This window comes from Aethalodelphis obliquidens, unplaced genomic scaffold (genome assembly GCF_003676395.1).
Source record: "Aethalodelphis obliquidens isolate GAN/ISIS:26980383/991018 unplaced genomic scaffold, ASM367639v1 scaffold28, whole genome shotgun sequence".
Classification (NCBI taxonomy): domain Eukaryota; kingdom Metazoa; phylum Chordata; class Mammalia; order Artiodactyla; family Delphinidae; genus Aethalodelphis; species Aethalodelphis obliquidens.
Genome location: NW_020837972.1, coordinates 18671831 through 18694769, shown reverse-complemented (window position 1 = coordinate 18694769; position 22939 = coordinate 18671831). Strand labels below are relative to the sequence as shown.

At 56.3% G+C, this 22939-nt stretch overlaps 1 protein-coding gene across 30 annotated transcripts in view; it reads left to right on the top strand.

Moving 5' to 3' along the window:
* Positions 1 to 22939, top strand: part of NCOR2 (nuclear receptor corepressor 2) — a 222291-nt gene that overhangs the window by 77840 nt on the left and 121512 nt on the right. For all 30 annotated transcript variants that reach the window (XR_003436770.1, XR_003436769.1, XM_027125072.1 and 27 more), the window contains 3 exons: positions 1861 to 2038; positions 9007 to 9186; positions 12750 to 12863. Coding sequence is in view for 28 of the 30 variants with exons in the window: in XM_027125072.1 (XP_026980873.1) it covers positions 1861 to 2038; positions 9007 to 9186; positions 12750 to 12863 (472 nt within the window). In the remaining 2 variants the exon portion in view is untranslated. The remainder of the gene's footprint in view (positions 1 to 1860; positions 2039 to 9006; positions 9187 to 12749; positions 12864 to 22939) is intronic.

Below are 22939 nucleotides of genomic sequence, written 5' to 3'. Positions count from 1 at the left end.
CCATCGTCTCCTCCTTTGTCACCTTGCTGAGGCTGCGAGGTTGAGGGATGGCCTAGGTGGGACCAGAGTTCCGGAGAGCTGGCCTGGGCCTTCTGTGCTGCTGCAGCTGCATGGAGGCATCCGGGGCCCTGCGGGGAGGCCACTGCCGCGGGCCATGGCTTCAGTCCCTCTGCACCAGGTGGTTTAAAACAGCAGAAACGTGTTCTGTCCCAGTTCCTGGGGGACAGAAGTCTGAAAGCCAGACGCCAGCAGGGCCGCACTCCCTCTGAAGGCAGTTCCTGGGGGACAGAAGTCTGAAACCAGATGCCAGCAGGGCCGCACTCCCTCCGAAGGCTCTAGGAGAGGACCTGCTCCCGGCCTCTGCCAGCTTCTGGAGGCCCAAGGTGTGCCTTGACCTGCTGCTGCATCACCCCAGTCTCTGCCCCCCTCTGTGTCTGTGTCCTCAGCCCTTCTTAGGAGGACGCTTGTCATCGAGTCTAGGTCCCAACTTAATCCAGTATGACCTCATCTCAGTTAATTACGTCTGCAAAGACCCTACCTCCAAAGAAGGTCACATTCTGATGTTCTGAGATGACATGAATTCTGGGGGGACACTAACCTATGATGGTGCCCTTTTCATGTTTCAATGTGGATGCCACCTGCTTCCTGCAGGGCATCTTGTAATTGTGAAGCTGTTGGTTCTCAGGTGGGCAGGAGGGGCATCTTGTGACCTGGCTTTGGCGAGAGACGGGCCCCCCAGGGAGGAGAGGACGGCAGCATAGCCTCAGCCCACATTACAGTCAGTAACATTCATTCGGTCTACACGCACTGATTGAACGCCTGCTGTATGTCAGGCCCTAGACAGATGAATGTCCCTGCCCTTGTGGAGCAGACACTCTGGGACGGGGGAGGCAGCCGCCAAACATGCATGAACCAACACGCAGATGGTGAAGGCTGCAAAGAAAGACAGAGAAAACGAGATGGGGTGAGACGGGGTGTATCTGGCGGGCAGGGAGACTGCTGTTAGGAGGAGACGCCCCATGCACTGGGACAGGAAGGAGGAGAGGCAGCATGGAAGGAGCTAGTGTGGAAGTGTTCCAGCCTAGCCAGCGCACAGCCCCTGAGGCAGGAATGCAGTGGGCAAGGTGAACAAGGGCCAGACCAGGCAGGGCCTGAGTGTGGGGGGAATGCGTTTGGATTCTATTCTAAGTTTATTGGGCAAAAAACATCAACTGGAAAAGCATTTCAGCGGGGGCAGTATTTGGGCAGGAGCTGGAGGTGGAGGCTGGGAGTCGTGGCTCAGCTGTGTGTGCTCAGGCAAGGCCATGGCCTCTCTGGGCCAGTTTCCTCCTCTGCAAACTGGGGAGGAGGGTTAAGGAGAGTTAGTTGGGAGTGATTAGGCTGGACAGCTCCTATCTCTGCATAAGGCTGCTGGGCTGACTTGCAAAGGAGGCAAGGCCAGGTTGAGCAGCCAGAGTGCTGTGATCAGCTAGTGATGTCTGCTTTGGGTGAGTGATTTGCAAACAGCGTCATGTGTGTTATTGTCTGTGTTAGACCCACAGCGTTTTTCAGACTTTCCCCGTGAATCACCAGGGATCTTGTTTCAATGCAGAGTCAGATTCAGTAGGTCTGGGGTGGCGTTCAAGATTCTGCATTTGTAAGCAGCGTCAGGAGGGGCTGGTCTGGGGGCCACACTCAGTGAGGGAGCAGGGAACCCATCACCAGTACGTTCTCTTGTTGTAAACGTAGTTAGTGAATGCTGACTCGGAGGAAGACAGAGCTGTATTTGAGTCCTGCCTCTCTGTGTGCCCTTGAGCAGATGGGCACTCCTCCCGCAGGACAGGCAGCAGACGTGATGCCATGTGCCCTTGCCCCCCACAGGTCCCAGGAGCTTCACCTGCGACCCGAGTCGCACTCATACCTGCCTGAGCTGGGCAAGTCGGAGATGGAATTCCTGGAGAGCAAGCGCCCTCGCCTGGAGCTGCTGCCTGACCCCCTGCTGCGGCCCTCGCCCCTGTTGGCCGCTGGCCAGCCCGGGGGCTCCGAGGACCTGTCCAAGGTAAGGCCTGCTCAGCCGGGAGCTCCTCTGAGGGTTTGGGTGCTGCTGCGATTGGGCGGGGAGCAAGGGAGGGGGTAGGCGTGCTGGGCTGGGGGGATGGCTTGGGCGAAGGCTGGGAGAAGGGCTGAGCCCGGGGCGTGCAGAGGCTGGGCAGCCAGAGGAGGGTCCAGGGACGAGCTTGGCTCCGTGGGCCGTTCCTTGGCTGGAGAGGGACCGCTTCCCCCACTGCCCGCTCCAGCTGCCGGAGTGTGTCCAGCCCGTGGGGATCACTGTGCCCTGGAGGCACCTGCATTTTACTCTTCTTTAAGCAGAAGGTTGAGCTGAGATGGAGCGGGAGAATGTGCACAGATTAAGCACTCATGGTTTGCTGCTGAGAGAGGTTTTCCTGCTATTTCAGTGAGCCCCAGGACCATCCACGCCAGAAGCTCATTTGCTCTCTATCTAAACGGAGGAATCACAGCCAGTGGCCCAGATGCTTCTGTCCCCTGGGGTCCCCCAGCTGCCTCAGAGGCTGTCATTTCACTGTCACTGCCTAGGGTGGGGCAGGGACTGTGGCCGGATGATACGCTCATCCTTGGCCGGCTGCGTGATGGATGTCCTTTCCGCACGTGCTGAGCAGTGCGTTTATGCTCCTTCATGACCATGAGGACGCACATTAGCTCATTAACGGCCGCCCAGCTGCTGGGTGAGGTCAGTGCTCATCTCACTGCAGTACCAGTGAGGGTGGGTGGGGCCTGGGAGCCAGGACAGGGGAGGGAAGTGGCCCACTCGGACCTGCTGGATCCTCTTCTCTGCCCGACACTGGATCGGTGGGGTTTCAGGCTGAGGCCAGTTCTTTATCGGGGGGCTGACAGGAAAGGGGTTTCCCGGGGTGGTCACGATGATGATGACAAGCTAACATGGAGGCCCTGACTGTGTGCCGGCTACTGTGCTGAGCGTGAGTGTCCTTCCATTGTGCCTTTCCAGCCTGATGAAGCCCGGTCTGCGATCACCTTTTATAGGCGGGGCCCCAGGCTAAGAGAGCCACTCACCCACGGTCACTGGGAAGTGGGGAGCAGGCCCTGAAGCCCAGGCAGCCCGGGTCTGTAGCCCAGACCTGCCCACTGGGCTGTCCCACCTCGGGCTTCCCCTCTGGTCCCCCGTGCCTGCCATTCTGCCATCCCTGTGTTAGCCTGCTCCTCATAGATTCCATCACTGCTCAGCCTCCTGGGAGGGCTGTTGCCATTGGAAAAGCTATTCCCTGAAGTGGGTCTTGGGCAGTAGGGGAGTGGGGTGCATGTGAAGGGGGGCACAGGGCCACACCAGGGATGCTTGATGTCCACCCACCACGAGGGACCAGAGCCCCGAGTGGGCCATATCCCTGTGCTCATGTCTGGTTCTGCCCAGAGAACAGGCTGACGGGTGTCTCTGGACAGCCCTGTTGGGCCTCTGCTGCCTGCCGCGTATCTCTCCAGAACTGGGCTCTGAGTCCTCAGACCTGTGGGTCCATCTGAGGGTCTCCAGGCCTGACAGTGGCTCTGTGCTTGTCCTCCTTCTTAGGGCTCCCTGGGGATGCTTCCTCTCCCTCTGTGGGTCCTTCTCAGTCTTCGCTTCTGTCTCTGTATGTCTCTGTCTCTCTGTCCCTGTGTCTCCGTCTTTCTCTGCCTGGGGCGTGTGTGTGTCTGTGTCTGTCTGTCTCCGTATTTCTGTTTCTCTCTATCTCTGTCTCTGTGTCTGTCTGTCTGTCTTTCTCACTCTTCTCTTCCTGGACCCCATGGGTGTGGGGGAGTGATGGGCCCAGTGTAGGGGCCTGGCTGGACCAACTACAGTAATTGCTCCAGGCTGTTAAGAACATTTGGAAAGTATGAGCAAATTTTGGGCAAGGGAAGAAGCCAGGGGAGAAACACAACTCTGAGGGAGTTCAGATGTTTTTTGCATCTGCTGTGTAGAATTCAACTGGGTACGTGAGATGGGAATTTGATGGGATTTTTTTTTTTTTAAACAGCACCTCCCTCCCCACCGGCCCCGGCTGTGTTCCTTTTTCATATAAAAATATGCAATATAAAAATGTCCTGTTTTATATGCTTCCGTGGCCTTCAGCCTCTGGAGTCCTGTGGCATCAGAGGCTGCCTTCGGAATTCACCAGACTTTGTTCTGGGACTTTAGAATCATCACAAACAGCACCATTTCTGAAAATCTCTTTGTCTTTTGGGGCCCCGTTGGCGGAAATGGACAGAAAACCCATGTCAAGCAGGTTTAGGCAGGAGTCCTGCTCATATAACTGAAATCGGGGGGTCGTTGGCTTCAGGCACAGCTTGATCCAGGTGACACGTTACCAGGTCTCTATCTCTGTCCATTTCTTGGCCCTGCCATCTTGCACGTGGTCTTGGTGTATTAACAAGGAGAAAGTTTGCGTTTCCAGGCCTTCTTCTTCCCACATTCAAGGCCAAAAAAAAGAACTTTCCCTCTGTCTCCACATTTCCAGGACAAAGCTGTTTATCTCCCTGCCTTTGACTGAGGCCCAGGCCTGTCCTGGAACCCATCATTGTGACTGGGGGAGAGGACTGTGGGTGCCTGAGGCTGGCCCTGCCCTTTCCTGGGTCTGAGACAGGGGGAGCCCCAGTGGGTCCTCTCCAGCCCCTAAGGCTTTTGCTGCCTCTGTGTCTGTCATTTTACATAATGAGTTTTTCTGTTCCACATTGGCCTGAATTTTTACACCAAGGGCGTCTGATGGGGAAAATGGTGCCGACTGCTACCTAGCGGTGACTGGTGAGGGTATAGGATTGTTGTTTTCCTCCTGTGGCTTTGGGCCTAAACGAAGGCCAGCAGCCATCGGGAGAACCATCTGGAGGCCCGCTAGCCAGGCTCCCTTGGTCCCATTCCTGGAAAACTCAGCACTGCAGAAAGCACCCTTCACCCTTCGGGCTTGCATCATCTTCGATTCAGATTGAGGTGAAATTCACAGAACATGAAATTAACCACGTTGAAGTGAACAATTCAGTGGCATTTAGTATAGTCACGGTGTGGGGCACCACCTCTTCTAGTTCCAGAGCACTTTCATCACCCCAGAAGTAAACCTGGTACCCATCAAACAGTCCCTTCCTCCTCGCAGCCCCTGGCAACCACCGATCTGTTTTCTGTCTCTATGGACTTGCCTGTTCTGGACACTTCGTATCGATGGGATCATGCGATCTGTGGCTTTTTATGTCTGGCTTCTCTCAGCATCATGTTCTTAAGGTTCATCTGTGCTTTACCATGCGTCTGTATGTCACTCTGAATCATATTCCATTGTATGGAGAGATCGCACTTTATCTGTCAGTTGACGGATCTGCCTGTGTGGTTTTGCTTAGAATAAAAGCTAAGCCTGGGGCTTCCCTGGTGGCGCAGTGGTTGAGAGTCCGCCTGCCGATGCAGGGGACATGGGTTCGTGCCCCAGTCCAGGAAGATCCCACATGCCGCGGAGCGGCTGGGCCCATGAACCACAGCCGCTGAGCCTGCGCGTCCGGAGCCTGTGCTCCACAATGGGAGAGACCACGGCAGTGAGAGGCCCGCGTACCGCAAAACAAAACAAAACAAACAAAAAAAAAAAGCTAAGCCTGAACCTTAAGGAAGAAGTCATTGAAGAAGACGGATTTTCCCCATCAAGAATTTAAGAAAAAGTTTCCAGCAACTTTTCCAACAGTTGCTAGCGGTTGCCAACTGCTTCGTCTCACCCCTGCGCTGCTCCTGTCGGGTTTGGGGATGGAAACCTTCTTTTTGCTCATGTCATTTTGAGAATTATCCCTGGGTTGGATGAACTGTTTCAGGGTGCCCTGGCCCCAAAAGCCTTCTGTCCACAGCCCTTGTTCTTGCTGTGCTCCTCTCCGTCCCTTCTCAGTCCTGGTGGAAGATCAGAGGTGGGCAGAAGAGTGGTTTCCTACAGCAGGTAGCAGGACTGGGCTCCAGGAACCATATCGCCAAAGCCTTTTGTCTCAAGAAGCCTGAGAAATGGGACTTACCTGGTGGCACGGTGGTTAACAATATGCCTGCCAATGCCGGGGACGCAGGTTCGAGCCCTGGCCCAGGAAGATCCCACGTGCCGTGGAGCGGCTGAGCCCGTGTGCCACAACTACTGAGCCTGCGCTCTATAGAGCCCGCGAGCCACAACTACTGAGCCCACGCGCCTAGAGCCCGTGCTCCGCAACGAGAAGCCACTGCAGTGAGAAGCCCCGCGCACTGCAACGAAGACCCAACGCAGCCAGCCCCAGCAAAAAAAAGAACCCTGAGAAATGATTGAGGCTGTGGAGGGAGACCAGCCAAGCGCCCTGGGGCACAGAGGGAAGGGGCAGATCTCAGTTAAGGGCTGGGGGAGGGGGCGTGGATGGGGGGGGTCTGATTTCAGGTGGCAGAAAGGTGCAGTTAGGAGAGGGAGTGGCTGGTACAAAGGTCCGGAGATGCCACGGTGCGCAGGCTGCTTCTGGTCTGGCGTGTGTGGGGTCAGGTGCCTGCAGCCCCTGTGTCTGCCCTCCGCCCTCCTATCTGGGAGCAGTTAGGGCCAAACAAACACACACACACACACACACACACACACACACACACTCCTTCTGAGTATTTCTCTAGGGGATCTGTCTTCTGTGCACAGTTTTGCTTCTAATTTCAGGGGGTCTTAGACCCTGGAAGGGATCTTACTCTTGCTTTTCTGCCCAGACACATGGTTCTGAGGGATGAATGAATGCACGGTGGTGACCCCGCTTCTGCTGTGGGACCCCCAGCAACCTGGTTGCATGCTCTGCCTGCTTCTGGAGAGTTCTGAACGAGGCCTGGTCTCTCCCGTCCTGTGCCCTCCAAGCCACGGCTCCATCGCTTTGTGGCTGGTGACCTCGGGCACGTCGTTGAATCTCACTGGACCTTAGTTTCCTCATCTGGAAAATGGGGAAAACCATATTTTCACTTCCAGGGTGGGCTGTGACAATTATGTGAGTTAAGAGCACAGGTTGGCAAACTCGGCAAGCTCCAACCTGGCCCTCAGCGTGGGTCTGTAAATAAAGTTTTATTGGCACTCAGCCATGCCCATTCTTTCGTGTCCTGTCTGTGGCTGCATTCCCACTACAGTGGTGGGTGAGTAGTTGGGACAGAGGCCGTCTGACCTACAAAGATTGAAGTGTTTTTCCACCTGGCCCTTGACAGAAAGCGTGCCGACCGCTGGCTTAGAGCCGTGCCAGGCCTGTGCCTGCAAGTTCCCGTACCCTCATCTGCGCCATGGGGATGCAGTGGCAGCCCCCTGGGAGAGCCGCAGCCGGGGCCAGGGTGTGGGGTGTGCCGAGGACTGGGATGGTGCCTGGTTCGGTTTCCTAGGCGTCCCCGAGGAGCCATGGGGCAGGGCCACATCAGAGCTGTTGAAGGGCTTGAGATCTTTTCTGCCTTTGCCCCCAGGGCTCTGGGTGTGTGGAGGGCCTGGGAGTCTCGACGCCAGCTCTCCCACGTCTCAGATGGCAACGATGAGGCCAGGGTGATCCCCAGACACTGGAGCCCTGTGGGCTTCGGTGGTGTGTGTGTGTGTGTGTGTGTGTGTGTGTGTGTGTAGGACCAAGACCCCGAGGCCAGGAGGGGTGGACTTAGAATGGCACAGGCTCTGCTCAACTCGAGCTGGGGGGTGGGGTGGCGCTTGGCAGCCCTGGGGCTGCAGTTGTCCCCGGGAATAATGTGTCCTCTGTCCTCTGCCAGCAGCTGCTGGCTTGGCCTTGAGGATGGTACAGGGCGGGGCTGGGTTTGGGGGCAGGACAACCGCAGCCAATGCCTGTGGAGCTCTGACAGTGTGCCAGGCTCTGAGCTGGGTGCTCTGCACATATTAACTCATTCAAGCCTCACAGCAGGCAGGAGGTGGGACTTGTCCCATTGTACAGATGAGGAAACGGAGGCAGATGATCTGCTTGTGGTCATGATGATGCTGGGAGGTGGCAGGGTGGGTGGGGATTTGAACCCGGGGCTGTACGGGTGAGTGCTCCGGGACAAGGACTGGGTTTTATTTTTTATTGAGTATCCAGCACAGCCTGAATGCTCAATAAACTTTTGTTGGTGGAATGAAGGCGTCGCCGAATAACTCAGTGAAGGATTCCCTTGTCGGTTTAACACATTTTTTTTTTTTTTTTTTCGGTACGCGGGCCTCTCACTGCTGTGGCCTCTCCCGCTGCGGAGCACAGGCCCCGGACGCGCAGGCTCAGCGGCCATGGCTCACGGGCCCAGCCGCTCCGCGGCATGTGGGATCTTCCCGGACCGGGGCACGAACCCGTGTCCCCTGCATCGGCAGGTGGACTCTCAACCACCGCGCCACCAGGGAAGCCCCTGTTTAACACATTTTTGAAAACAACTTCATTATATGAAGAGTAATACTCAGTGAAGGAAAATCAGAAAAACGCTGGTAAATTAAAAAGAAGACAGTGAAAATACCCGCCTTCTCCCCCACTGCCCCGGTAACTACTTCTGACATCTCTGTATCCCGTTCTCATAGTTTTCCTGTGTGTTTGTATATATTGTCTACACAACTGGGTTTGCACTGTGTATGATATTCTGTACCTTGCTGGTTTGGACGGAGCATCGTGAATAAGTGTTCACAGAGCATCAGTCTGGAGGTCGTGGGTCTTGGTTCTCGAGGAGCTTGGTCTGGTGGGAGGGCACAGGCGGGGTAAGTAGGGTAAGAGAGAGGTGTGTTATGGGGAAAGGAAAGAGGGAGGGCTTCACGACTTGAGGGACGGTTGGGGAAACTTGCGTGTAGGAGGGTAAAAAGGATCTGCACTTTGGAAAAGGCTGCGGGAGGAACACCTGGCAGGAGGACCAGTGAAGGCAAAGACAGAGAGGTGGGATCAGTAAACAACCCTGTATTTGACACATGGGGCCTGGCACGACAGATGCCCGGTGTGTTGGTGCCTGAAGTCATGGCCGGAAACTTGTGGATTTTGGGGGGATGGGGGTGCCCCCTGCGCTGATTCCACACCTGTTTTTCTCCACCACAGGACCGCAGCCTGGCAGGCAAGCTGGAGCCGGTGTCTCCTCCGAGCCCCCCACATGCTGACCCTGAGTTGGAGCTGGTACCTCCACGGCTCTCCAAGGAGGAGCTGATCCAGAATATGGATCGGGTGGACCGCGAGATCACCATGGTAGAGCAGCAGATCTCCAAGCTGAAGAAGAAGCAGGTGCGTGTGGGTGGGGCAATGGCGACTCTCAGCTTCCGATTCAGCAGCAGCTGCCGCTGAGAAGACATCAACACTAGCAGTTAGAGCAGTTGTGAACGCGTGCTGAGCACGGCCCATCGTACTGGCTCATTTTTATGCCCTTTACGTTTATTGGACAAGAGAGCTGTTTTCTGTGGTGCTGTCCAAGGGCGCTTTCTGACAGAAATGTTCTAGATCTGCACTATCCACAATGGTAGCCACTACCCGTATGTGACTGTTGAGCCCTTGAAATGTGCCTAGTGCAGCTGAGGAACTGAATTTTTAATGTCGTTTAATTTGAATTGAAATGAAATTTACACGTGAATAGCCACGTGTGGCTACTGTCCTGGGACGGCACAGGAGCGATGGGTGGGAGGTCAGCATTTACAGGCAGGCTGTCCAGACATGTGGGGTGGGCAGTTACTTCTCTGTGCCTCACTTTCCTCATCCACAATGTGGGGGGAGGTATCACGTGACTCTGACCCTGGCTCTGGAAGCTGTATGAGCTGGGCCTCCTAACTCTGCCTTGGAACATTCACCTCTCTGAGCCTCGGTTTCTTGTCTGTAAGATGGGCACAGATGTGACACCACCTCATAAGGTTGTGAGGAGAGAACAGAGTCATGTGGTGAAAAGAAGTCCTCGTTGTCACTGTCGAAACCAAAAGAAAAGTTAACGTAAAGATTAATAATATTAACTTTATAATTTTAGTTTTAATATTATTGATAGAAAGTTGATAATCTGCCTTTTCCTGGGTCTCCTCCTGCTTCCGTCTGTGGCATCTTCAGGTGTCTGCTCAGATGTCCCCTCCACAGAGGGACCCGCCCTAGCCTTTACAGGAGTCCTCATCCCCAGCCATCCTCTACCCTGGGGGTCAGCAAATCCAGCCAGATCCAGCTCGGTGCCTGTTTTTGTAAATAAAGTTTTATTGGCACACAGCTACGTCCATTTGTTTACACATCATCTGTGGCTGCTTTTATGATACAGCCTCAAAGCTGGGTGGTCACGACAGAGACTGTGTGGCCAACAGAGCCTAAGATATTTACTTCCTGGTCCTTTACAGAAAAAGTTTGCCACCCCTGCTCCAGCCCGTCATCCTGCCTGATGGTGTCACCATTTGAACGAATACATATCTTGCTTTGTGACACTGTGGTCGTCTCACAGTTCTTGTCTCCTGTTCCCTGCCGTGCTCCTAGCAACGCCAGCATGTAGTGGGTGCTCCTTAAAAACTGTGGATTGAGATAGTGTGACACACGTGTTGACCCTGGGGGAAGCAGGGTCACACCCGATCCCCTCCAGGTGAGGATGTATGGGCTCCGTGGAGGTTCAAGGACCCACTCTGGCCACCATGGGCAGTAGAGGGAAGGCTGGTGAGAGATGCTTCCCGGAAGCCAGTTCGGGGCTATGAGAGTGGAACTGGAAAGATGTGCAGTGGGAGGGAGCATTGATCCCAAGAGGCCTCGGGGCTGTCGTTCGCCTGGGGGGACCTGAGGATGGTCCAGAAGCTGGACTGGCCAGCGAGGCTCGGCCAGCTGGGGGTGGTAGGTGGGTTTCCAGGATGGCAGCTCAGCATGTAGGGGGGCCGGGCCCCAGTTGGAGTCAGGCAGGCGTGGCCAAGGCCCGTGGAGTGCTGGGACCTTTAGTCCCCCTGGGCCTGGCTTTGGGCCCAGGCTGAAGCCACAGGCCATGTGCACACGTTTGTGACTGCAGCCAGAAGCCACGTGGCTCAGGGCAGCCCTCGATAGAGTTTTGGGTTTTAATTCCACTTTGGCATTTTTCTTTTTTAACTAAAATTCACAAAACATAGAATGACTCATCTTAAGGTGGACAACCCAGCAGCCTTTAGTACGTTCACAGCGTTGTGCAACCACCCGTTCTATCTAGTTCTAGTTCCAAGACATTTTCATGACCCCGAAAGGAGGCCCCGTACACATTCGCAGTCACTTCCATTTTCCCGTCCCCACCAGCCACTAATCCGCTTTCTGCCTCTATGGATTTGTCTGGACGTTTTCTATAAGTGGGATCAGACACCGTGTGGCATTTTGTGTCTGGCATCTTCCACTCAGCATCATGTTTTCAAGGTTCGTCCGTGCCGCAGCCTGTGCCAGTGTTTCATTCCTTTCACTGCCAAGTAATATTCCACTGTATGGATGGATGGACCACGTTTGTTTATCCATGCGTCAGTTGATGGACGTTTGGGTTATCTCCACCTTTTGACTACAGTGAACCACGCCGTGAACTTTTGCGTTCACGTTTTTGAGCACCTGTTTTCGATTCTGTGGGTCTGTACCTAGGGATGGAATTGCTGGGTCCCGTGGTAACTCTGTGTTTAACGTTTGGTGCCTCGGGGAGGGGCACCTTCACTGACTGGCGAGAATCTCCTTTCTGGCCGTGTATGCCTTCCATTTCTTGCCTTCGTTTGTTTCGCACTGTTTGGAGGGATTTCAGTGTTTTGGCAGGGGCTGGCTGCCCTTCTGAAAGCTACCAACAGGGGTCACTGTGGGACTGAGGCAGCTGGGCTCAACCCTCCAGGCCTTCTGCCAGCAGAAGCCAAAACGATCCTCTGGCTCTTTCTGCGTTGCTCTCCTCTTGGCCGTGTTTTTGAGTTCATAACGCTTTGCTCCCTGGTCAGGGGCAGGATGTGTGAGCCTTGTGAGCAACGAACAGTGTTCTCATCTCGCTCAAGATGGCCTGTCAGATTGTACACCTGCGCACTGGCCTCCTGTGTGACCTTGGGCCAGTGTCTCAAGCTCTCTGGTCTTTGCTTTGCCTTTTGGGTATAAAGCAGACAGCAGCACGAAGGGAAGTCCTTTATGGTGTTTGGAGGAGGGGGGTCCAGTATGAAGACCGCAGGGCAGATGGCGATAACGACGAGGATGAGAAGCTGCCTTTTAGGTGCTGAGTGCTTTGCGTGTGTCAGCTTGTTTCATTCTCATAGCAACTCTCTAGGATGGAAACTTGAATTATCCCCACTTTCCAGATGAGGAAAGTGAGGCTCAGGAGTTTAGCAAGCTCCCAAGCTTACACAGCAAGTAAATAGTAGAAATAGAGTCTGGTCTGGACAGTTTGGGTCCAGAGTTGCCACAGCCTCTCCTGAGGATGACGGTACTGATGGCGGAAATAATGGATAACGGCTGGCCTTCAGCGAGCCCCCAGTCTGCACAGTACATACATTAACTCATCAGGGAGGCACAGCCACGAGCCCCACTTTACAGATGTGGAAGCTGAGGCACAGCGGAGTTAAGCTGCTCGCCGATGCTCACCTAGCGGATAAATCGCCACGGTTGGACTTGAACCCAGGAAGGCTGGCTGCAGAGCCCGGAGTTGGCCCTGGTTGGGCCCTCCCCTTTGGGAACTGGGGCCTCTCCGGGGCTCGGAGTCCCTGCGGGTGACTCAGGGGAAATGGTTAGCAGCCTGACTTCCTGTGTGGGGCCACCCGCCCTCCCGCCCAGGGGTGCCGCCCTCCCGCCCAGGGGCAGGGGGCGCTGTCTCTCCTTCCTCCTGCTGGCGTGCTCACCACTCCACTCTCCCCGCTCGCTCCCCACAGCAACAGCTGGAGGAGGAGGCCGCCAAGCCACCGGAGCCCGAGAAGCCCGTGTCGCCACCACCCATCGAGTCAAAGCATCGCAGTCTGGTGCAGATCATCTACGACGAGAACCGGGTACGCCCTGACCTGCCCGCAGAGCCCCTACACCAGCTTCTCCTGCTCTCCCTGTGCTGGCCACCAGGTGGGATGCAGGTGTCGCTGTGAAGGGCCTGGCTCTCTCCCGGGGCCTTGGTGTTCCCATCTGTGAAATGGGAACCTGTATGACCACCCCCCCCCACCCCCACAAACCTGGGTGTGTGTGTGGGAGGGGGAAAGGGTGCCCAGTGGAGACCCATCTTGGTGTGGCTGTGGTCTGTTCTGCTCAGACATGCCGACTGGTGTGGACCGTGGCTGGCCTGTGGGATGCAAAGGAAAATGCAGGCATCAGGTCATAGGAGAGCTTCAGGGGCCAGTTGATCAGCGGGGGGAACGGGCAATCACTTAGGTACTCATGCAGAAGAAATTCCTGTAATGCAGAAAACAATAGTAATATTCATCACGACAGCAAACATTAGTTGAACAGCTCCTCCAGGCGATGGGCCAGGTGTTTTACATAGCAGTCCTCTGAGGGTAGGTATGGTGATTGTCTCCATTTAACACAGGGAGAAATTGAGGCCCAGAGAGGTTAAGTGACTTGTCCAAAGTCACACAGCTGGGAAGCGGTGGACCTGGGATTTGAACCCGTGGGCCATCAGATCCCAGGGCCTGATTCGTCAGCACTGGCCTCTGCTTACATTTAGCCCTGGAAAGGGCTGTTGGATGGTTGAACGCAGGGTCTGTAGCAGACAGTGGGGACTTACAGAGATCTGTGGAGGGCAGCTGCTGGGTGTCTGGAGGGGGAGGGGCTCAAGGTACCCAGAGCAGAGTGTCTCCCAGGGGCTGAACCCCAAGGCTTGAGCTGCTCTAGAGCCTGGGAACGTGCTTAGGGCTATAGCTCCAGGCAGGAAGCTATTGGATCGACTGGTGGCTCTGCCTCCACCTCTTGAAGCTGCAACAGATGCAGGATGAGACTGAACCTGCTGGAGGCCTGGGAACGGTGTGCTGGGCCTTGCAGGGCCGGTCACCCTTCCATGCCCTGGCTCCCTACCCCAAATAACACTAATAACAATCACAGTGATAGGAGAACTAAGGGGCCACGTGTGCTTTAGCCAGATGTCCTGGGTTCAAATCCCATCTCTGCCACTTCCTGGCACTGTGACCTTGGGCAAATTAATTAAGTCTCCCTGCAACCCATGTTCCTTACCAGTAAAATGATGATAATTATAGCACCTACCTTATACCATGGTGTGGGGATTAGATGAGTTCATTATGTAGTGCCCTTGGAACAATGCCTGGCACCATGTAGGTGCTAGCTGGCACTATTAATTGTTGTCATTGTTGTAGTCTTTGTTATTCTTTTCTTCTTGTTATTGTTTATATTTTGCATGATTTCATTTTTTCCTCTCCAGACCCATTTAAGATGGGTACTATTATTCTTTCTATTTCACTCATAAAGAAGCCATGGCATTAAAAAAAAAAGAAGCCATGGCTCAGAGAGGGAAGGTGACCTACCTGAGACTGCACAGCAAGTGAGCTTTGAGGCTGGGGATCGGAGCCAGGGTTGAGTTGGCTCCAGGAGCCTGTGGTAGGGGGACAAAAGCGGAGCTCTGGATCTGTCACCCTGGCAGCCCCTCTGCCTGCCCTCCCTGATCCTTGGGTGGGAAAGCAGGCACAGTTCCTTCCAGCAGCTGTGGTGGCAAGTTGATGGCTTTGCCCAGGATGTCACCACAGTGCCCTTGGCCCTTTTTGGGGGCTCAGTCTTTTGGGGGCCGGCAGACTCTAGCAGGCTGGAGCCCTCAGCCCTCCCCAGCCAGACTCGAAGGCACAGGCCTTTGGTGCCCCCTGTGGGAAATTGGCTCCATGTTCCATCCCAGCCACTCGTCCCCACTTCCCTGGGGATTTGGGGGGTCCCCTCCGGGTCTCACCAGGTTCTCCCCAAAGAGCTATAGCTACAGATCTGATTGGTCTTTGGTTCCTTGGCCTCAGCACTCCTCCTCCCCCAAGAGCAGTTAAGACACCCCTTCCCGGGTCTTACCCTGGGTGGTCTCCCTGCCAGAATTCCCGCTTCCTCCCGCCCTGATTTTCTGCAGCTCTGTGTGATGGAGGGTGGTGGGTGGGCCTGGATTCCAGTCCAGCCTGTGCCCTCATGAGCTGGGTGGTTTATTTCACTTCCAGGCCTTCCATCGTCCTGGGTCCTGGCCACAGTCTTTTTTTTTTTTCTTTATTTTAAATAAATTTATTTATTTCATTTTTGGCTGCGTTGGTCTTCGTTGCTGCACACGGGCTTTCTCTAGTTGCGGTGAACTGTGGCTACCCTTCATTGTGGTGCAGGGCTTCTCATTGTGGTGGCTTCTCTTGTTGCGGAGCACGGGCTCTAGGCACACGGGCTTCAGTAGTTGTGGCGCACGGGCTCAGTAGTTGTGGCTCACGAGCTCTACAGCGCAGGCTCAGTAGTTGTGGCGCACGGGCTTAGTTGCTCCGCGGCATGTGGGACCTTCCCGGACCAGGGCTCGAACCCACGTCCCCTGCGCTGGCAGGTGGACTCTTGTCCACTGCGCCACCAGGGAAGTCCCCCTGGCCACATTCTTGAGGCCACAGAATTGATGTGGCTGAGACGGTGACTGGAAGGGCTTTGTAAACTGTGAAGTGCTGTGCCAGGAAGGGTCCAGGAAGTCAAGATTCTTGGGTACAAGAGGCAAAAACTCAGCTCAGACTGGTTGAGGCTTAAAGAGGGGTTATTGAGTCTCGCGATGAAAGTTGGTGTTAGTTTACTTCAAGTATGTGTGGACTCAGGTGCTCAAACAAAGATGTTTGGGAGCGCTCTGTCCCCACCTCTGCTCTCTCTGTGCCAGTGTCATTCCCAGGAGGGGTTTCCCAGGACATGGAGAAATGACTGCCCGCAGCTCTAGGCCCACTGACCACTCCCAGGCTGGGTGGGAAACTCTTCCCAGACGTCTCAGCCACAGTCCCAGGGTTGGCTCTCATTGGCTGGCTGGAGTCACAAGCCCACTTCTCAGCCAGTGGAGGCCAGTGGATTTGAGTACGCTGATTGGTCAGGGCTGGATCTTAGGCCAACCTCTGGAGTCTGGTGGTGGAGTCAGCCCCCTCCCCGCCCTGCCCCAGGGAATAGATAGAGGAGGGGGGCGCTTCTCCCAAGAGGAGGTCAGGGGCAGTGGAGCGGAGGCTGGCGGGGCCTATGCAGCCTGTGCCCCCGACCCTGGGCTGGTGCCTACCAAGTTGGGGTCCCAGAGCACAGGCATTGTCCTCTCTCCCCGCCAGCTCCTCAGGCTGGGGGCTTTATGCCCGTTTATGTTGATTTCATTCTGATGGGGTTCTGACAGTAAGTGGGAGTCAGCACCCCTACTCTGTATTGTCAGATGAGGAAATAGAAGCCCTGGTTAATTTCCCTGCGGCCTTTCAGCTAGTGAGTGTCGGGCTAGGGCTCCAACCCTGGTTCCTGGGATTCTGAGACCAGGCCTCTGCCTGGTAATTTCAGGTGCGCAGGGCCTGTCCATTCATTCATTCCTTCAGCAGCCGTGTAACTGGACATCTGCTCTGGGCCTGCCACTGTTCCAGGCACTGGGGGTGCAGTGGTGACCTCGGCACCAGCCCACTCACGTTGGCTTTCTGATGGGGGGAGACGGAATCACACTCAAGCCACCACATGCAGGCACAACGAGGGCCTGAGGAAGTTGCCCCTCCTTGTCCCGATCCCCCTTTCTTTCCTTTCATCTCTGCCTCACTTTGCCCCAGCCCCGTTGACCCTTGTGTTTCCTGACTATGCAGGCGTGCTCTTGCCTCAGGGTCTTTGCACTGGCTTCACCCTCTGCCCGCAGCTCCTTTTTCCCACTGGGCTCACTCTCTCACTCTTTCAGCTGTTTCTTCAAATGTCCCCTTTTCAGCCAAGGCCCATTTTGACCCTCTGTTTAATCCTGAAAACCGTCAACGCCTCCTCTCCCTGGCTTTAATTCTGTCCTTTGCCCTTGTTCCCACTGGACCTAATTCATATTTTCTTGTTTATTGTGTTTCTTGTGAACAGAGGCTCTGTGAGGACAGGGATATCTGTCTTTCTCTCCCAGCTATATCTCTAGCACCTAGAACAGTGCCTGGCACACAGTAGGTGCTTACTAAATGTCTGCTGAACAAATGAATGAATGGCAGAGGGTAGGGAGACTCTTCCTCCGGAAGAGTCCTCTGGTTTGGGGGCTGTGGGGACTGGCCTCTGCCCCCAGTGAAGGTTGGCGGGGGTCCCCCTGCCTGGGCTGAGCCTCGGGGGCCGGAAGCCGAGTGGGCAGGAGCCCCTCAGATGCCTTGGGCAGGAACAGCCAGGACTTACTGCCCCTTGGGGGATCAGTCGGATTAAATTTTAATCCTCCTTCCTTTCCTGCTGGTTCCTCTGAGAGGCGGACACAAGGGTCTGTCTCTAAATGCCCCACCGGCTGGAAAACGCAGCTTCCCGCCAGGCAGGGCCTGCGTGGCTGTTCTGCAGACTGGGCTCTGGCTCATCATCCCTTCGGGGCACGAGGACGAGGCGTCAGCGCGCCTAGGGTGGGGAGGGGGGGTGGCTGCGTGGCGGGGCCGGGCAGGTGCACACAGATGGCAGAACAGGAAACAGGGTTCTTCTAGGCCCCGAGGGGCAGGAATGGGCGCTGCAGGGCCAGGACTGGGAAAGGCCTCTTGGAAGCAGTGGGTGGGCCGTCGCCCCGAGGAGGGCATTCGGGCGCGGGAGTCACAGCTCAGGTGAAGGCTCACAGAGGAGACAGGGTCTCCATTGATCTTCAAAGGGAGTGTGTCGGGGGTGGGAGGTGGAGGTCTGGTGGGTCTGGGAGGATGCTCACACTTTGAGTTTGGGTAAAACAAACACAAGCAGCATTCGTCAGCGCTAGCGAAGGATGTGTAAATAAGGGACAACTGGCACAGCGCTGGTGCTCTAGGAATTTAGGGCAGTGGGCAATCCAGGTAGACGTCCTGGGGGAGACTTGAGCTAGGTCTGCACGATGGGCTCTGTTGGGAAAAGGTAGAAGGATATTTGCAGTGGAGAGGACTGTGGCCTGTCCAAAGATGGCGAGGAAGCAGAACTCCTGGAGGCCCTCTGATGGCTGAGGGCGAGAAGGAAATCAGAGAGTAGGACCCAGGTCCCCTTTGGTCTTCGATTTTAAGCATCTTACTAGTAAAGTTTTTTATCCAGTGTGATTATGACTAAGCAGGACAGAGACGAGCAATTCTCTTGGTAATGACCAAGACGGTGAAGCATTTTGTAGAGCATTCTGGGGGTCCAGGCACCCTGATTCTCAGCTTCAGACTCCCTTCCACCCGAGTCGTGATTCGGGGCTTTCAGAGCAGCGGCTCAGGCCCCGTGCCGAGCCGGGCCCTTGCCTCTGCCTCTGCGTCTGGCCGTCCTAACTGCTCCTGGCTTCCAGGGCTTCCTCCAAATTCCTCCGCCTACAGGGAGCGTCGTCCTAACGGACTTGTGAACAGGAGTCCACGAATTCCGCCTCACGCACTCAGTCGTCTCCGTCACACACCCGGGAGGGCTCTGGAAGGGGTCTTCCGGCTGCTGGTACAGATGAGGACGCCGGGCCTCGGGGGTAACTGCTCCCCGAAATGCTGTAGCGCTTGGCACCTGGACGCGGTGTGGAGGGCTGGGCAGCGGGGGCCTAGCGGGAGATGGGGGCTGGGCTCCTGGCTTCCTGGGTAGGCGGGTGCTGCCTTCACTCTGCAGTAGAGGAGGGTGAGGCCGGGAGCTCAGGCTGGAACTGACGGGCTAGAATGGGGGCTCCAAGGGGCGGGGCGCCGGCCAGGGGGCTGGTCAGCGTGAGGTCCGGCCGCCCTGCTCATCAGGAGCTGGGATAGTGTGTGTGTGTGTGTGTGTGGGGTGGGTACACGTGCGCATGTGTGTGGGTTCGTGTGTAACTGTGGAAAGCTGTGCTCACATGTGTGCAAATGGTGTGCGTGGCTCAGCCCCGGTAGAGCCCGTGACTTCTGTGCATTTGTGCATCCACGCACATATATGTGTGGACACACGTGTGTTTGGGTCGGCACGTGTGGGCGCAGCTGTGGTTATGTGTGCGTGGATACACCCGGGCGTTTGTGGGTAACTCGTTAGCTCTGTGGCACGTGTAGAGGCACGTGAGTGGCTGTGCGCACGTGTACGCAAAGTGGCTCGCATGGGGCACGTGTGTGACTGTGTGTTTATACTTTTGCACATGCACGTGTCCGCTTGGGTACACAGTGTATTTGTGCATGCTGTGCGCATGCATGTGTGAAGGCGTGTGTGTGTGAGTCGTCTGGTGTGACACACGTGTGTATATGTTTGTGCTTTTATAGATGTAGACGTAGTATTTGGTCATGTGGGTCCACGGGGCTCGTGTGCACCTGTCTGCACAGGTGACTGAGGTCTTTCGTGCCCCAGGTGCTCTGGCCCCCGGGAGGCCAGGCCGCTCGGACCCTGGGGTCCCCAGCAGGAGGAGTGCCGTCTCCCTGTGAGACCCCAGCCCGAGCCCCCAGTGTCAGGCAAGAGCCCTGGCGGCGGGTCGAAGCCAGGGGCGGGCGGTTTGTCCCGTCCTGTTGGCTTGTGCTCCTGGTTTGTCCCCTGCAGCTGAGCAGGGTGACCTCAGGCAGTGACTTCCCAAAGGCTAGGCGCTGTGGGAGACCCGGTGGGCCTTGGCCAAGAGTTTGGCTTTGGTTCTCGTGGGGGCGAGAAGCCGTCAGCCGAGCGGGTGGGAGGGAGTTCCTAGTGTGGGTCTGAATCTGTGGCCGTGCTCCATTCCAGGGTGTTGGGGGGAGCCTCCCCTCCCTTTGCAGAGGGACATTAAAACAGAATCGACAGCATACACTTAGTTCCTCGTAGAACTTCCTTGAAAAGGTCCTGGGAGTTTGGTACCCGGGGTGAGCGCGGCTGTCGCGCGGATGGGGAGACTAAGGTCCAGGCGGGTGAAGCGACTTGCCGAGGGTTAGAGCAGAGTGGACTCCCAGACGCGGGCCCCTGCTGGACAGATGTGTGTTTCTTGAAAGGCCTGCCTGTCTGGGGGAGGGGCCCGGGAGGCAGGACATCCCCGCCAGCTCCCCGGGAGCTGACAGCAGATTTCGTACCCACCCCACACCCATACAAGCTGGACCCATGAAGCCGGGAGCGGGAGTGTGGTAGCACGAGGTGGAAGAAGTGTCCCCACGAAGACGTGAAGAGGTGGGGTGCCGGTTCAGGGCCTGCCTGTCCCAGCCTTTAGCTGCCACTTGAGCTGCGCACTTTGGGTCGGCTGTGTGACCCCAGTCTCAGCTTCCTTGTGTGCAAATGGGGCTGATGCTAGAACCTTCCGCAGAGGGTTCCTGCAGGAATCCACACAGACGGGGCTTCTAGAGGATCCAGCCCCGGCACGTGTAGGGGGTCACCTGGTGTGAGCCGTGACCTTGTCGTTATTGTTGACAGCAATAATCATAACAGCCGGCCCTCACCCAGCTCCCACCGCGTGTCAGATGCTGATTTTCGCGCGGTACGTGTGTCAGCTCATTTAATTCTCTTAGTAGCTGCATGGGGCGGTGCTGATGTTATCCCCGTTTCGTAGATGAGGAAGCTGAGGCTCAGTGGTGAAGGGACTTGCCCAAGACCACGCAGTTGGCAAGTGGGTCAGAGCCCAGGCTGGCTGGCCGTGTAGTCTTGCTCTTGGCCGCCCCGCTGCCCCGTGTTCCAGTGTTGCGGCATCTTTAGGACTGTTCTGTGGCAGGTTTCTTCTGGGTGAATCGTAGGTGTGCAGCCTTTTGGAAACTGAGTTGTGTTAAAAGGCCCCAGGGCCGCTCAGGGCTTAAGAGCAGAGCCTGGGGGAGGGTCCGTTAGGGAGCAAAGGAACTCTCACGCCAGGTGTATGACGGAGAGTTGGTGGCTCAGGGTACACCTGGCCGCCTGGGCTCCCCGTGGCTTTGGCAGGTAAGGAAGGGGCTCCTCCCTGGTCTCTTCTCCAGGGGCTACAGGAAGCCCCCTCCCCAGGTGCCTGTGTTCCTGAGACAGTGAAGATGTGGTTGAAGATGGAATGCACTCTGGTTCATACGACACACACAGGCTTCTAGAGGCCCTATACGGGTCCCAGATCTGAGACCCAGGCCCAGTCGTGTGATGCGGCAGTTTCCAGTGGCCCAGTTGCTCCAGCCCTGCCCTTCCTGTGTTTGGCATCATTCCTTTATCTAGATGGGCAGTTGCTGCTGTTCCTGACAGAGCCTCATGAGTGCACACAAACTCCTATTGATCCTTCAAAACCCAGCTGTGTATCCCTCCTGTTACCTTTCTGGAGAGAGTGACTCTGACCCGCTTAATGCCTCCCCCGTATACCACACGTTCGTTTCCTGCCTGAGCATATTAATCTGCCATCACTGCTCATGACCAGCTGCCCACTAGACTGGGTTCATTGTAGGCAGAGGCCGATATCATTCATTTTGTTTCATGCCCTGGTGCTTAATACAGAGTGAATGCTCAAATGTTCGGGAAGCTACCCTGTTCCCTCCTCGCCCTATACCTAGTCCTTCACTTGGTCCAGCTAGGGAATTCTTCCATCTTTGATACCCCATGGCTGACACTTTCTGGCTTTGAGGTGTGGCCAGGCTGGAACCTCTCCCACTCCGCACCCCCCCTCCCCCAATAGAAGACGCTGGACCCATGCCTAGTGGAGGCCCTGGATGGGACCAGCCCATATCTTTCTCCCCTCTTGGAGCTTGGAGATCAGAAAAAGGACGTTTCCTTACATCATCTTTCTGTGCCTCAGTTTCATCAGCTGTAAAATGGGGATACTCCTTAAACCTGCCTGACTTCGTGTTATGTGTGATTCAAGTATTAATAACGCGTGCCGTGTGCTCAGTGCTTGGCTCATAGTAGGTTCTCAATAAAATGGCCATCGTTACAGTAATAATTTGCCCCCTGCTCTCCCGGCCCCCAGCCACGCTCTGAGGCTGCTGCCCTCAGGGTTTTGGCTCGCACAAAGGGGGCCGAGATCATGGCTTGCTCTTGGGTGGGCTGGGCCCAGGGCTCTAGGCGGAGCTAGTTCTAGGCGCCAGCTTGAGCCCACCTACATACCTACCCTCTGTCATGGGGGCTGGGGGAGAGGGTGAGGCTGGCCTGTTGCCAGCACCGCTCCTCCCTGCTACGACACCCGAAGCCTGGGCCTCGAATTCTGTTGTAAGCAGGGCTCTGGGTCACCCGCGTTTAGTGGGTCTGGATTTGGGGGTCATTGCGAGACGGTTTCGACCTGTTGATGGTGTCTTGCTTGGCTGGTCCTGCCAGCCCGCGCTGAGCCCTGGATGGTCTTCCTGAGTTTGGCTGAGTCAGGAGCACCCAGCCTTTCCTGGGTCGCAGGAGGGGCTCAGGTCTCCCACGTGTGTGCCGTGGGCACCCCGCTTTCCATCTGACAGAGACCCGCCCTGAAGTCATCACCTTCCACAGCTCTCTGCCCACCCCGTCCCCAGGCTGGCCCGGCTGAGCGGGCCCTGTGGTCCCTGCCTGGGGGCCTGGACCAGACACAATGTCCGCCTTCACGGCCAGGGGCCCCGGGGGTCCGGCCTGTTGAATTCGCAGCCGCTAAGCCCTTTCTGCCATATGTTCCTGTTTTCCTAATAAGTCCGGGTTGTGAGTGGGGAGGCGGGGAGGCCCCAGGGCAGCTCAGAAATAGTCACATGATTGTGAAATACAAGAATCCTAGAAAGGGTATCTCCCAGCGCCTCTATCTCGTCCTCCCTCCCCCTCCTCCTGCCCCCTGACTGCGGAGGTAATTGTAGACACCCAGCCGGCTTCCAAGGCGCAGGAAGGCATCTCGGGCCTGGCGGGAGCTGTGCCCGCCCCAGGCCCTGGGGGGCGTCAGGCTGGGGGCTTCAGGGGCCCGGCGCCAGAGAACAGGGTGCGTTTGTTCGAACCGAAACTTGGCGGGTTTGCCAGGGCCACTGCGGGGATGCTGAGGCCCTCTGTGTTTGTCTCCAGCCCCGGGAGGGCTTGTAGGGGGACCCTTCCCCGGCCCCGTCTCCGCCCCTGGGCCTGGACGGGCATGCTGGGCTGGGCAGCTGCCTGCTGGTGTGTGTGTGTGTGTGTGTGTGTGTGTGTGTGTGTGTGTGTGTGTGCGCGCTGGTGTTTTTTTTTT